Source organism: Lepus europaeus, chromosome 21 (assembly GCF_033115175.1).
Source record: "Lepus europaeus isolate LE1 chromosome 21, mLepTim1.pri, whole genome shotgun sequence".
Lineage (NCBI taxonomy): Eukaryota > Metazoa > Chordata > Mammalia > Lagomorpha > Leporidae > Lepus > Lepus europaeus.
The window spans coordinates 18,236,101-18,250,764 of record NC_084847.1 but is presented as its reverse complement, the minus strand read 5'-3'; the positions used below and the strand labels follow the sequence as shown (position 1 = coordinate 18,250,764).

General features: G+C 54.2%; 1 protein-coding gene across 1 annotated transcript in view; it reads right to left on the bottom strand.

The window, feature by feature from the left end:
• Positions 1 to 14,664, bottom strand: part of SCNN1G (sodium channel epithelial 1 subunit gamma) — a 61,598-nt gene that overhangs the window by 17,426 nt on the left and 29,508 nt on the right. The window contains exons 2-6 of the mRNA XM_062180349.1: positions 9,277 to 9,623; positions 6,789 to 7,098; positions 5,278 to 5,468; positions 4,159 to 4,262; positions 681 to 844 (exon numbers count right to left, since the gene is read on the bottom strand). Of these exons, the coding sequence (XP_062036333.1) occupies positions 681 to 844; positions 4,159 to 4,262; positions 5,278 to 5,468; positions 6,789 to 7,098; positions 9,277 to 9,593 (1,086 nt within the window). The 5' untranslated portion in view covers positions 9,594 to 9,623. The remainder of the gene's footprint in view (positions 1 to 680; positions 845 to 4,158; positions 4,263 to 5,277; positions 5,469 to 6,788; positions 7,099 to 9,276; positions 9,624 to 14,664) is intronic.

Sequence of the window (14,664 nt, the reverse complement as noted above, 5' to 3'; positions counted from 1 at the left end):
CACCGGCATCCCATATGGGCACCAGGTTCTAGTCCCGGTTGCTCCTCTTCCAGTCCAGCTCTCTGCTGTGGCCCAGGAGGGCAGTGGAGGATGGCCCAAGTGTTTGGGTCCCTACACCTGCATGGGAGACCAGGAGGAAGCACCTGGCTCCTGGCTTTGGATCAGCACAGTGCCGGCCGTGGTGGCCATTTGGGGAGTGAACCAATGGAAGGAAGACCTTTCTCTCTGTCTCTCTGTCTAACTCTGTCAAATTAAACACACACACACACACACACAGACAATAGTCCAAACAACATTGCTTTTTTTTTTTTTACCCTCCAAGAAACAGGTAGAAAAAAATGCTACTAAGAAGGGTAAAGTAAATGTATGATACCACATTTTGTTTCCTTGAGAGATTAGCGAAGATGAACAGCTGGAGAATGCACCCTGTAGGTAGAATGCCAGGCCAGAGGTGCTTCTGCTGGCCGGGATGAGTGTGTTCTCGGCAGCACCGAGGTAAGAGAAGATGCGGTTTCTGTAATACTACAATGACCATTGGGGGTGACCATTGGAAAATACAGGGCTGTGCTCCCTTTTGAAATAAACACCCTTTCCCATAAGCTGCACCCTACTGGTTATCCTTGGAGGAAAAACAACCCAGTCTTCTCTCCAGGCCTAAAGAAAGCAGAATATTCGCTTACCAGGTGCATTCCAATGGAGGTGGCCATGGCTGTCTCGATCTCTGTGCCCACATCTTCAATGAAGGGGTATTCGTCCTGCCGATGGATTAGAACCTTGGCCCCGGTGGCGGACACCAGGAAGGGATTGTACTCTTCCTCGTTTATGTACAAGATGACTTGCAGCCCTGAGAGATAAGGCAGCCTGCTCTGGTCAAATGCTAGGAAAATATCCGCTGGGAGTAGCCCATTCCTGCTGGTGCTTTGGGAGGTTCAGCCTCGAGACCCCGGGTGGGAGTTGGGTGCTGGACTTGTTCAATGCTTTGCCTCCAGGGGCTGGCCCAAAATAGGAGTTCAGGGTCACTGCCCCTGTTCTTGCTAAGTGTAAGGGAACTGCTGCCCTGCCCGAGACCCGCATCTCCACGTGGTCCTTTAGGTCAGCCGCTCTCCTGAGCATCTAAAGGGATGCGCAGCACTGTGGCTGCTTAAACCCCAGGACAAGCATGCAGGGAACAGAGGAAGCACGAATGGTGCTTCTGATCGCAGGCCTAACCTCTCTCTGCCCCGCTCTTGTTGCCTGAAGTCTATTCTGTACCCAGAAACCAGAGGGGCCCTCCAAGATGGATCAGATTCAGGTACCTCCCTGGACTGAGACCCTTCTGGCATCTCACAGACTACAGAGGAGTGCCTTGCGATCGACCTGTGATGGCCAAGGCTATGATGCTGCTGCAGCCCCACCTAACTTTCCCTGCTCATCTCCTCCCTCTCTCCCCTTCCTTCAGTAGGTTCCAAGGTCACTGTCTTATCTCTAATTCTAGAACACATTAAGCTCATTTTCTCCTTGGGGGCCTTTGCTTTTGTGAGGACTTTTTTTTTTCTTGTTAATTTATTTGAAAGTCAGACAGCAAGAGAGAGATCATTCTCTCCCATGCACCAGTTCATGCTCCCAAATGCCCACAATGGCCAAAGAGGGGCCAGGCAGAGGCCAGGAGCCAAGAACTTAGTCTGGGTCTCCTACTGGGTGGCAGGGACCCAACTACTTGAGCCAGCACCTGCTGCCTCCCAGGGTGCACATTCGCAGGAAGCTGGAGTCAGGAGTGGAGTCAGGAGTGGAGCTGGGACTCAAACCCAGGCAGCCCGATCAGGGATAAGGGTAGCATCTGAGCACTATCTTCACCACGCACTAACTGCCCACTCCTCTTGTGAGGATCTTCTCATCCCACCCACATCCACTCTTCCCTCCCTTTGCAGCTTTCTTCTTGGCCTAGCACTCACTGGGAGTTGTAACAACATAGTGACTACAGGCTCATCTGCCCATTTGCTCTCATTGATTCCCCCTGGAATACAAGGTCCCTAAGAGCAGGGGTGGCATCTTCCATGTTTTTGGCTGTGCCCCCGGCACCTGGAAGAGTGTCCAGCACATAGCAGTTTCCCAGTAAAGGTCTAGGAAAGGAATGAGTGAGTAAACAGTCTCTGTGTGCATCGAAGGAAGAGAACTTGAGAATTATTCTGACTCTTTCCATTTGTTAACAAGGGAACTGGAGCCCAGAGAGTGAGCGTGACTTGCTGGACGTCACACAGTTCCCACGTAGCAGAGCCAGGACTTTGCAACTCTCCGCTCAGCTCCCTAACTTCTTCCCCCTGAAGTATGTCCTCCATGCCTTCTATTGCAGACTCGGGAAAAACACAGACTACACAGTGGCAGAGGACAGGATGCAAAGTGTGGATGCCGACCAGGGCAGGGCCCTGCCCTTCGTGACGGGGACACACTTGCATATCAAGTCATGTTCACCGTGCACAGGATCTCGCCAGAATCCCTTCTGTGGGTAAGCCAGGGCAATCTGTTGAGTTCCCACCTTCCCTATCAAAGTAGGTATGGTAGAATAGTAGCAATACGTGGTAACGCTGGAAATTATAATGGTACTAGTGGGAGCAGCAGCAGCAATGGTTGCCAACTACTAGCAATGCTACTAATGGAAATAAAAGTGGCAATGACAACCACAGCTAGCATTTAGTAGGTGGTTAGTGTATGCTGTGAACTAAATTATGCTCCCCATCCTAATCCATCAGTTGAAGCCCTATCCTGACCATGATGGTACAGGTTAAGTATCCCTAACTCCAAAAATCTGAGTGCTCCCAAAGCTGACATTTGTAAAGTGCCAACATGATGTCACTGGTGCAAAGTTCCCCACTTGACCTCATGGGATGGGGCACCATCAAAATGTGCACTAAAAATATTGTGTAATATTCCCTTTGAGTCGTGTGTATGAAGTGTGTATGAAACCTAAATGAATTTCATGTTTAGACTTGGGTCCCATCCCTAAGACATTATGTATATGCAAATATTCCCATCCCCCCAAAATCCCAAATCAAAACGCTTCTAGCCCTAAGCAGTTTGGATAAGGGATCCTCAACCTATATTTGGAGACGGGGCCTTCATTAAGGTTAAATGAGGTCACAGGGTGGGGCTCTGATCTGATAGGACTGGTGAAGAGGCATCATAGTACCCTTTGTCCACCTGCCACAGGGGAAGGGCCGTGCGAGGACGCTGAGACGGGACAGCTGTTTGCAATCCCAGGGGAGAAGCCCTCACCAGAAACCAGACTTGCCAGCCTCTCGATCAGGCCCCTCCCAGGCTCCAGGATCCTGAGCCGCATGTGGTTTAAGCCACTCAGCCTATGGGGTTTTCTTATGGTAGCCGAGCTCGCTAACAGTGCGTTCCAGGTCTCAGGCTAAATGTGCTCCCTATTAAAGTCCTCTCATCAGCTCGCACCAGAGCGCTTACTATGACTCCCACTGGAAGTGCAGTGACTCGCTCAAGGTCACGCAGGGAGTGCAGGATCTGTCAGCAGAACTCAGATAAAGGTGTGGCTGCCTCCTAATCTCCTATTCAGCACATCTGGGGTGAACCTCATTTAGAAGCCACTCGCCCAGCATTACTCACCCCAGCGACAACTCAAAACAGAGACTTTGCAGCACCAAGAATCCCAGCGATGTCCCTGTGGTTCTTGCAAAGTAAAGAGGGGGCAGTCACTGTGGCCCGTGGCTTAAACCGCCACTTGTGATGCTGTTGGCCACATCCCATATTGGAGTACAGGTTCCAGCTTCCTGCTAACGCACACTAGGAGGCAGCAGGTGAAGGCTCAAATGCTGGGGTCCCTGCCCTACAGGTGAGAGACCCACCTGGGGTTCTGGCCCCCTGGTTTCAGCCTGACCAAGCCCTGGCTACTGTGGGCATTTGGAGAATGAACCAGTGGATGAAAGATCTTTCTCTCTCTCTCTTTCAAATACATAGAAACAAATAAGCAAATAAGCAAGAAGGCAAACAGGCACTCATATTGAACGGTCCGACTCGGACGCTGATGAAAATTCCTAAAAGGGAGGGTGCCGTCCCTGGTTTCAGGCCACGTGGAGGAGACTAACTAGACTTGCATTTCTGGAAGGCCCAGGCACCCCTTGTTCTGCCACCACCACGCCGGCACCTCCTGCAAGGTTTGCTTACCATATTCACTTCCCCCCATGGAGGTGCTGAGGATGGTCTCGTTTTCTCGGTTGTTAAACGTGTAGCAGTTCCCATACATCGGGTGATGGAAAAGTGTGAAGTTCCTACGGAGCAAGAAACGAGTCAGAAGGGGCCGGGCTGAGAACGCCCCTCGCACCGCTCAGCTGAAGTCTGGGAGGAAAGTTCTAAGGGAGCCAGGGGGTGATGGACGTGGCCCACTTTCCCCTCGTCTCTCTGATAACGTGGGAAGCGAGGCCCCTCGGCCAGGTTGACAGACATTGGCCCAAAGACAGACTCTGCTTCCTCTTCTCCCTGTTGATCCTCTCACCCCCATTTCTGTCTCAGCCAACACTTGACATCTTTCCACTCCAAACCCCAGACCTAGTAAGTGATCCCCAGGGGAGAAGTCCTGTCATCTGTGCCCTTCTACCATATGCCGTTTGTGACTTTAATTTTCAGAGCATCGTGATCTCCATCACTCGGTCTCCAAGCCTCTACACCAGTAAGTCCACTAATGTAGAGCAAGGTGAGAAAAGCTTAGTGTTTAAAAAGAGTGACGTGAGCTCGTCAGATAAGCAGGAACTCCTTTGAACCTGCCATTCACCTGCCCAGCCACCACCCAGGATCTGTTATCCTGAAGGAGGAAAGGTTTGGAAGCTCACACATTTGAACCTAGGTCTCTCTCCCTCCTGCCTTCCCTCACTTCCTCTGCTATACCAGGTCGGTGCTGCTCTGTTGTTGGTACCCGTGATGGTTATATACCAGGTTCTGTGCACCGCATCAGCTGCTTTTAATACACAAGGTTCTAACTACTCTGAATACATGACGTTCCGTGCCCATTATCTACTACTCCTAATATATAAGGTTCTATGCACATCATCAACTACTCTGTGCTTCTATGAGTAATCTAACGAGTTTAAAGCTATTTTGACTATACCAGGGACACCTTACGCACTGGCTCCAGAACCCAGCTCCTGTGTTGTTTTCCAGAGGGCAGAACCAGTGAGAAGATCCCCTTTTGTTCCCAAGACGTCTAGCTGAGCTGGGGGTGTATGCGAGGGGTCCCATAGCCAGGGCTGCTGGTCCCCGGGGACTGAGTGAGCAGTCTTCCCGCCTGACCTGGCATCGCAGGACATTCCGTCAAAGAAGCAGGTGACCAGCAGCTCCTCGGCAGAATAGCTCATGTTGATTTTCTTCTCCAGAGGCACCTGAGCCATGATGTTCATGTAGTGCAGCTTGTACCACTCCTGAATGGCATTGATCCCGGAGCTGAAGGTGTAGGTGGCACAGTCGGAGGAGTCATTTGGGCACTGTGAGAGGAGACACCAGGCAGGAGCCATCAGTCCTACTGCTGTGGGCCAGACTCTCCGGGGAATAGGAGGGATGTCCAGGGCAAGGATGGGTTTCCTCTGACTTCCGGGGCTGGGAGAGATCACCCTCAAGCCTCAGGAACCAGAAGAGAGCTAAGCAAGGAAGCATACTGAATCTCACTCCCTTGCCCATCATCCGTCCAGCAGACAAGAGTCCAAAGCAACTTCTTCAGGGGACCCAGATGTCTAGGGTCCGGGTGATTAACGATCCCTGGTTCCTACATACTCTTTCCTTTTATGTAAACATCAAGACGTCTGGATTCTAGCCCAGACCCTGACGCCACTTCTCAGTGGGCTCCTGAGCAAGGTATTATGTGTACGTTATATCAGCTACAAAATGTTGCCTGAAGTACAAACCCTCCCCACCCAGATATGAGAGTTGTTGAAAAGAACCACACACGAAAATATACAGTAAGGAGAGCTTTAGAGAGAAGCTGTGTATTTCATGTGATCTTAACACCCAGGGCTTAGACACGCTCCTCAAAAAATGGATGTCAAAGATTTCATGTTGGAAGCAAGGGGAATTGTGTGGGCATCCTAAGAAGGTGCCCAGAAAGATCTGGAAGCCAAAACAATTTCCAGGAGGGCCATTTTCCAGGATCTGTGAGTAGAGCCCACAATTAGCAGTCAAGGCTACAAGAAGTAGCTCCTGTCCACCAGAGGTGGCTGGCGCGTGCTGATCAAGCTTGCCCAGGAAGGTGATGGATTGATTTCCTGGAGTGGCTGCCCCTCCATGGGGGGCCAGAAGAGGAGATGAGAAGTCAGGCTACGGAAGACAAGTGCTTCTGCTGTCTAGGACCTGTTTTCTTCCTTTGGGAGCCTGTACCTCCATTTTCCTTTGGGTACAGTCTGATGAGACTATCTATCAAGAAGCCCCACCACCCCCCATTAGCCAAGAGGTGATCAGTTGACGCAAATTTGGCCAACCAGATAGTCCCAAGACGGAATCTGACCCTTACTAACAAAAAGAACATAATGGAGGCTTCAGGGTTCAAAATGACTTCATCTCCTGCCACTTAGATCCTTGGATCTTGCCCATCTCGGTCCTTGGAGACACCTCCATGAGCTCTTCTGAGTCTCTTCCTGGGATATTTCCTCCTTGAGAGTGCACCAGTGGGTTTCCACCGCTTGCATGCAAGTCACACAGATCAGATCTGTTTCTTCCTGCCCGTCCATAGGGGCTAATGGCCAAGGAAGAGTCCCTGGACCCGCCAGCCCCAGCCCATCCCATGCTCCAGACCGAGAGGAAGTGAATCTTACCAGCTGGAACCCCACCACCTTCTTGGACTCATGGACCTGCACGACGTTCGAGGCCTTGTGAATGATGTTCCCACTGATTTTCCGCTTCCGCCCAGTGAAGAAATCCCGGGCCTTGCCCTTCTCATCCTGATCGAAGACCAGCAGCGGGACCAGGTTGAGGAATTTGGGCCGGACACCCTCCCAGGCTGGACTCCAGGACTCTGTGTCGCGCTGTTTCCGAGACTTGACCTCCGAGAAGCCATACAGGGACTTCAAGGCCCTTCTGGTTTCCTGTTCCAGGTCAGCTAGCAGGTCACGCACGACACTGTACCTGCCAAGGCAGGAAGGGAGCATCAGGGAGGGGCTTATCCATGCTGCTTTCCACCAAGGTGGTGGGGGTGGGCTCGGCGGGTTGTGGCCCCTGCCATACCTCCTGGCCAAGGACATCAAGGCCTTTCAGGACTTGGCCCATCCAAAGTGATTCCTGGCTCTGGAAGGTGGAAACAGACTCCCAGGTGGCACTTGTGGTGTGACATCCTGTGTCTTCGTCCTGCCACCCCTGCCTACCTGCTCTCTGGGTGTGTTGATGACTGGGCCCCAACCAGCATTTCTGGAGTGGTGACTATCAGGTGCCTCCCATAAACCAGCTTCAATGAGGACAAGTAAATAACTGCTAACCAGAGTCTACCCAGGGGGCAGGCTCAGTCCCCACCCAATGCACCTTGCCCGTGCCCCCTGGCTGTCCTGGGGTCAGTGTTGGGAAGGATGTGGGGGTGGTGGTGGGGGTAGTATGACTGCTACCATGACAACCACCAAGAACACAGAGGAATGGAACAGGAGTTGAGTGAATGCAGCATCACGCCTGTGGTCCTGGCATCCCATATGGTTGCCAGTTCAAATCCCGGCTGCTCCACTTCCGATCCAGCTCTCTGCTAATGGCCTAGGAAAGCAGTGGAGGATGGCCCAAGTGCTTGGGCCCCTGTACCTGCGTGAGAGACCTGGAAGAAGCTCCTGGCTCCTGGCTTTGGATCAGCGCAGCTCCAGCCACTGCGGCCAGTTGGGGAGTGAACCAGTGGATGGAAGAGACCTTTCTTTCTGTCTTTCCCTCTCTTTGTCTGTGACTCTACCTCTCAAATAAATACAATCTTTAAAAAAAGTAGATCTTTAAAAAAATAAAAAAGGTCCAATGTGTTTACTTTGCACGCACATCTACACATGTGCACAGTTACACAGCCATGATTGCTAATTAGAATAATGTGATTGTTTTGTTTGTATTTTACTCCTCCATGGCAATGGAAGCTGCACTGGGGTTGGCCTGTTGAGTTCCACGTCCCAGGTCCTAGTAAGGTGCATGACAATTTGCAGATACTGAGTAAATAATTATGGAACAGATAACGGGTGGGATGAAGGGAGGGAGGAAAGGCGAAAGGCAGAAAGACTGGCCGGGGGAGGCGTCCTCGACTCGGCTTGGAGTTGGCGCTCTGCCACCAGCTCACTGAGGATGCTGGACAAATTGGTTTCCTCTGGTAATCTCCACCATCATCTCCACCGGCTCTTCCTTTCTCCTCCCCTCCACCCTGCACTGACAAATCCCGTCGGATTCTGACCTGCCTCGCGGACGGCTTTCCCATAATCCTGAGCAGGACGCTGAGGACCCACTGAGAATGGGTCCTGGGGCTGACAACAGGACAGCCCCGAGGGCAGCCCCCCTTCCCCCCCCACGGCCCAGCCGTCTCAGTTTGTGGGGCTGGGCTCTCCAAGATGCAGCTGGGGCAACTGAGATGTTCCCAGAAGTCACCAGGGTGACACTTGTGAGTCACATTCTAGGGAAAGTGAGGATGCGAGCTTGGAGAGCTGGAACGGGGCGGCTAAGCCAGGCTTAGAGGGTGGTGGGTGTGGAGGCTGGGGGTAGCTAGCTCCTTTCAGGTCCCACCTCCAAGCTCAACCACTCCTTGTAGCCTTGGCTTCCTGCCTTCCTGGAGCCACCCGAACCTCAGAAGTGAAAGACAGCAAATGGTACAGATTTGGAGCCTGGGATGGGGGCAGTTTACCAGTGTTGGCAACTAATTCAAATTTTCAAGAAGCAGGGAGGGTGTTGTGGCACAGGGGGTTAAGCTACCGCTTGGGACACCTACATCCCATGTCAGGGTGCCTGGCTCAAGTCTCAGCTACTACGCCACTTCTGATTTAGCTTCCTGCTAATGCACAGCCTGGGAGGCAGCAGACACAAGTGGTTGAGTCCCCGCCACCCATGTGGGAGACCTGGATGGAGATCCTGGCTCCTGGCTTCAGCCTGGCCCAGCTCTGGCTGTGATAGGCTTTTGGGAATGAACCGATGATGGAAAATCGTGTTCTCTCTCCCTTGCTCAATCTTTCAAATAAATAAAACAAATAAACTAAAACTTTTCTGAAATTCTAGAGGCTGCAGTGTGCCACCCTCCGCGAGGGGGACTTGGGCATCTGGAGGGGGCGTGCCCTTCGCCCCCAGAGCCCCGCTCCCACCTCTTACTTGTAGGGGTTGATGTTGCAGATGGTGACGGCGGGAAAATCCAGCTTCTGGAAGTGGACCTTGATGGAGACGGAGACCGTGTAGAAGGAGAAGACGAGCAGAGCGCACTGCCAGAAGATGAGGCCCACGGCGGTCAGCGTGAAGGCGATCCAGAGCAGGCGGCGGAGGCGGCCGGGGGACACCACGATGCGGCGACAGCCATGGGTGTTGGTGTTGAGGCAGTACCACCGCATCAGCTCCTTGATGGTGGGCGCCTGGGGGCCCTTCACTGGCAGGTTCTTCTTGATCTTGGCTTTGATCTTCTCACCGGGAGCCATGGTGGGGAGGGGGCTTGCAGGGTGGGCGTGCTGGAGGGGACGGAGGACATGCAGGTGAGCTTGGACGCATTGGCTGGTGGGGGCTGGGCAGCACCAGCCCACCAGCACTTAGAGGCTGCCTTCCTCTCCTCCATGGGCTGGGCACTTCGCATTCCGAGGTCCTGGCCCCTTTTCCAGGACCTTGGCTTTTGGCCACTTTCTCCCCACCCCCGACCCCCACCCCCTTGTCAAAGAGGCATCGTCCTCCTCTAACAGCCCCAGGCCTGGCCCCATGCGGGCTGGGTCACTTGAACCTGCGCATACTGGCTGGACAGGCTGAGGGAACCTTTCCCCTGGGTTCCTGGGCAGCAGCCCCAAGAGCAAGCCCAATCAGCACCTCTCTTATCAGGCAGGGGTACTGCAGCCCGGGCCTTATCGCCTCCAGGAGCCTGGCCCCCCTGAAGGCATCATTCCTATCTCATCATGCCCCCTGGTGCCTAGTACTATGTGTGTGCGTGTACGTGCGGCACAGGGCAGGTGCTCAGCAGGTTTTCACAGACGGGAGCAATCTGCCTAGCGAATCTCCCAGCAGCCGCTGACATCACGTTCCCGGCCATGTTTTCCCAAGCTCTGTCTCCCCACTGCTGCTTTCCTGCAAGTGGAATGATTTCTGTTTCATGTCTTCGTGTTATAATCAAGTCCTTAAGCATCTCTAGAGCACCTGATACCATAACCACAACTGTGGGGCCACTTGTATTTGCCAGATACTGCGCTATATATTTCCTTGATTTTAACATACTGATTTTGGAGAATGCTCCTTGATGTAATAACAGCGTTGGAGGACAGAATTGAAAAGCAAATTACTGCATTCATCAATGTATATTTGTACCTCCATCTTAAAATCTTTACAATATGAAAGAATGATCATTTTAGAAATGAACTGCTATGCCACATATATGTAGATCCATTTCATACATTGTCTCATTCATTCTGTAAATATATAATTCTCTACCACCATACGTCTAGTCTCTATATTTTGCTTCGTGTTTCAATAGTTCTACAAGATAGGCATACCAGTCATCATCTCCATGTAATACAGAGAAAATGAGCTCAGAGAGCAAAATCACACAGCTTTTTGGTGCAGAAGCTGAATTGGAAACTTGCAGCCTTAACCAGCACGGTATTTGCATTTTTTTTTTTTTGAAGATTTAATTTTTTATTTGAAAGGCAGAGTTACAGAGAGGTGGGGGCAGAGAGAGAAAGAGAGAGAGAGAGAGAGAGATTTTCCATCCTCTGGTTCACTCCCTAGATGGTTGTAATGGTTGGAGCTGGGTGGATCCAAGGCCAGGAACCAGGAACTTCTTCTGGGTCTCCCACGAGGGTGCAGGGGCCCAAGGACTTGGCCCATCTTCTACTGCTTTCTCAGCTGTAGCAGAGAGCTGGGTTGACGGCGGCTTTACCTGCTATGCCACAGCAGTGGCCTGACATTTGCCTTTGAGGGGCCAGTATTGTGCCACCCTCCCCAGCCCCACCCCACCAAAGTAGACTGTTTATTAACAGACCTAGCATTAAATATAGGAGAAAGGGCTGGCGCTGTGGCTCCACCTGCGGCACCGGCATCCCATATGGGTGCCAGGTTCTAGTCCTGGTTGCTCCTCTCTCAGTCCAGCTCTCTGCTGTGGCCCAGGAGGGCAGTGGAGGATGGCCTAAGTGCTTGGGTCCCTGCACCCTCGTGGGAGACCAGGAAGAAGCACCTGGCTCCTGGCTTTGGATCAGCACAGTGCTGGCCGTAGTGGCCATTTGGGGAGTGAACCAACGGAAGGAAGACCTTTCCTCTCTCTCTCTCATTGTCTATAGCTCTACCTGTCAAATAAATTTTTAAAAGTTTAAAAAATATAGGAGGAAAACAAAGGGATCTTGACTTATTTTGTTTCCAAACTCTAGATAATAACTAGGACTTTCTCCCTAAGACCTGCGAGTGCTAGTGTCAGAGTGTGTAGGTGGACATGCAAACTGGGTCCCCTGTGCCTTCCACAGTGACAGAGGAAATTAGGGCACATTCTAATTTCCAGCTGTGCACCCAAGCAGGGGCACCCCACCCCTGCAGAGGGCCTGTGTCCAGGATAAGGACATTGGGGTGCCCCCATTGGGTAGCTGGGTGTCCAAAGAGGGGCACCCCAACCCTGCAGAGGGCCTGTGTCCAGGATAAGGACTTTGGGGTGCCCCCATTGGGTAGCTGGGTGTCCAAGGAGGGGCACCCCAACCCTGCAGAGGGCCTGTGTCCAGGGTAAGGACTTTGGGGTGCCCCCACTGGGTAGCTGGGTATTCAAGCAGGGGCACCCCAACCCTGCAGAGGGCCTGTGTCCAGGATAAGGACTTTGGGGTGCCCCCATTGGGTAGCTGGGTATTCAAGCAGGGGCACCCCATCCCTGCAGAGGGCCTGTGTCCAGGATAAGGACTTTGGGGTGCCCCCATTGGGTAGCTGGGTATTCAAGCAGGGGCACCCCAACCCTGCAGAGGGCCTGTGTCCAGGATAAGGACATTGGGGTACCCCCACTGGGTAGCTGGGTATTCAAGCAGGGGCACCCCAACCCTGCAGAGGGCCTGTGTCCAGGATAAGGACTTTGGGGTGTCCCCATTGGGTAGCTGGGTATTCAAGCAGGGGCACCCCATCCCTGCAGAGGGCCTGTGTCCAGGATAAGGACTTTGGGGTGTCCCCATTGGGTAGCTGGGTATTCAAGCAGGGGCACCCCATCCCTGCAGAGGGCCTGTGTCCAGGATAAGGACATTGGGGTGCCCCCATTGTGTTCCTTAGCAGGATCCTGTGCTGGTGGTCATATTCCTTCTGTGACTTGGACCCATGAGATACGACCTGGTATTGACAGTTGGGGCAAAGCAGGAAGGCTTTCAAGGTGAGCTTTGGGTTTGGGGGTACCAGGGAGACATCCTGAAGCAAACTGCTCCAAATACTGCCTGCACTTTCAGGATTTCGCTGGAAAGAAGAACCCCTCCCTGGCCCTCACAAGTATGCTGTTACCGTCTTGGCAAGAGGAACATAATTCACCTGGTTTTGTGGCTTTAAATATTGCTCATCCACACCACCTCCACCTCTCTCGGAACAAGTCCCAAACCCAAAAAGTCAGCAAGAGTCTTTTCTTTTTCTTCTTCTTCTTTTTTTAAATGAAGTCCAAGTTTACACCTCTGTCCATTAAAACTGCAGAAGCTGTGACCTGGCAGCTCCCGTCCCCAGCTCTCAGGTTTCTCACTGAAGACGACTCTGGGGGACCCTGTGCCCCACCAGCCCCTTCCCCAGCACAGTGCATGAGGCGGGAAGGCAGAGGGACCACAGGGAAGGAAGGGATCCCATGAGCCTCACAAGACAGGCGACTGCTCGCACAAACCGCATTTCAACTCCAGAGCCAAACAGGGCCGCAGCTGCCACTGGCCAGGCTGCGGGACTCAGCGGTCACACGGCACTCACTCTTCGTGCACGACTTACGGGGGGGCCTCGCCTATCTTCAGAGGTAGGCATTGCCACTTCCCACGCCGTGCCAATGAGCCTGAGACACCAAGAGGTCAGCTGGCCCAGGGTTACATTAGAAAGTGGCTGAGCTGGGATGGGAACCCAGGAGTCCATACTTTAAACTGCAAGCGATGCCGGTTGCTCAAATAATAATTACAGCAGCAACAACAGCTGTATTGATGGCTGACTCTACACCTGTGTTTTTTTTTTTCCCATTACCTGATTGAATAATCACTATGTTTCAATGAGATGCTATCAATGCTCCCATTTCTCAGAGGAGAAAATCGAGGGGGCAGAGAGGTTGGGTAAGGTGCTCACGGCCACTCGGGAATGCTGCGTTCACATTCCAAGGCAGCGACTCGCCATCGCACCGCCCTCCCCTACCCTTGACCTTGCCTCTTCCCCCAGCACAGACAGGGAGCCTGCAGGCCGCGGAAGGGATGGGGGACCGCCGCGGGGCGCCCGGTGCCCTCCTCGGCGCGGAGACACCCGTGGCCCCGGCCGCGTCCGCCCCTGGGAATCTGGGCCGAAGCCGCCGGAGAGAGAAGCCAAGTGTGTGCTTCCTTCGGCGTCCACAGGCACGCCGGGAGCATTCCAGAGCCAGGACGGCGCGAACGCCCAGGCTGGAAGAGGCGAGGTGCGGCCCCCACCTCGGAGCGGTTCGTGAACGCCTCTCTCCCGGCTCCGCGTGGGTGGACGCTAGAGGGCCGGACGCCCACTGCCCCGCGCGCAGGTGCCACAGCATCCCGGCCACCCAGCAGCAGCCGCTGGCCGGCGCCTGCCTGCTCCCCGACCTCCGCGACCTCCGCGACGCCCTGGCGCCCCGCGGCCGCTCCAGGGACCGGCGCAGGTCTGGCCCACCGGATGCACTCACCTCTCGGTTGCGAAGGCAGAGGACTCGCGGGTGCGCGATCGGGCAACGCTGCTCTTCTGCTCCGCGGCAGCAAGAGCATCCCCAGCGGAGCTGCCACCAGCTCTTGTGGGCCGGGTCTGGCCCCGCCCCCACGAGCCCCGCCCCGGCCCCGCCCCTACCTGTCCCAGGTGTGCTGCCCCGGCCGCCGACGCCTTGAGGCAACCTCCGAGCAGGCTACGGTTGCGCAGCGCCCCCTGCCGCCCTGAGGCCGCTCTGCGCCCGCGCCCGGCCTGCGCGGCACCGGTCGGTGGCACTGCGCGTGCCTGCTGCCCCCTGGAGGCCGCCCTGCTCCCTGCAGCCCGCTGCGTGCGGGCGTCGCCTCCCGCACCGCGCCCCGCAGTGCCTGGGGACTTCCACCCTGGCCCAGGGACCGCAGTCTCCCTGCCCAGCGCCAGCAGGACTTGGCCCCAGACTCCCTTGTGAGGCTGCTTCGGCACCCTCTGCGTCCGGCTGTGCGCAGCATGGGTTGCTCAAGCTTCGCTAGATACAAGAAAGGAGCTTAGGAGATGCAACTGGGAGGGACCCTAGACACACGGGGTCACAGCCCTGCTGAGTGGGGAGGAGAAGCCTCTCACATCCCACACCGGAGCGCCTGGGTTCCAGTCCCAGCTCTGTTTCCCAAGTGACCACGCCTGGGCTGCATGTTCTGGGCGCCT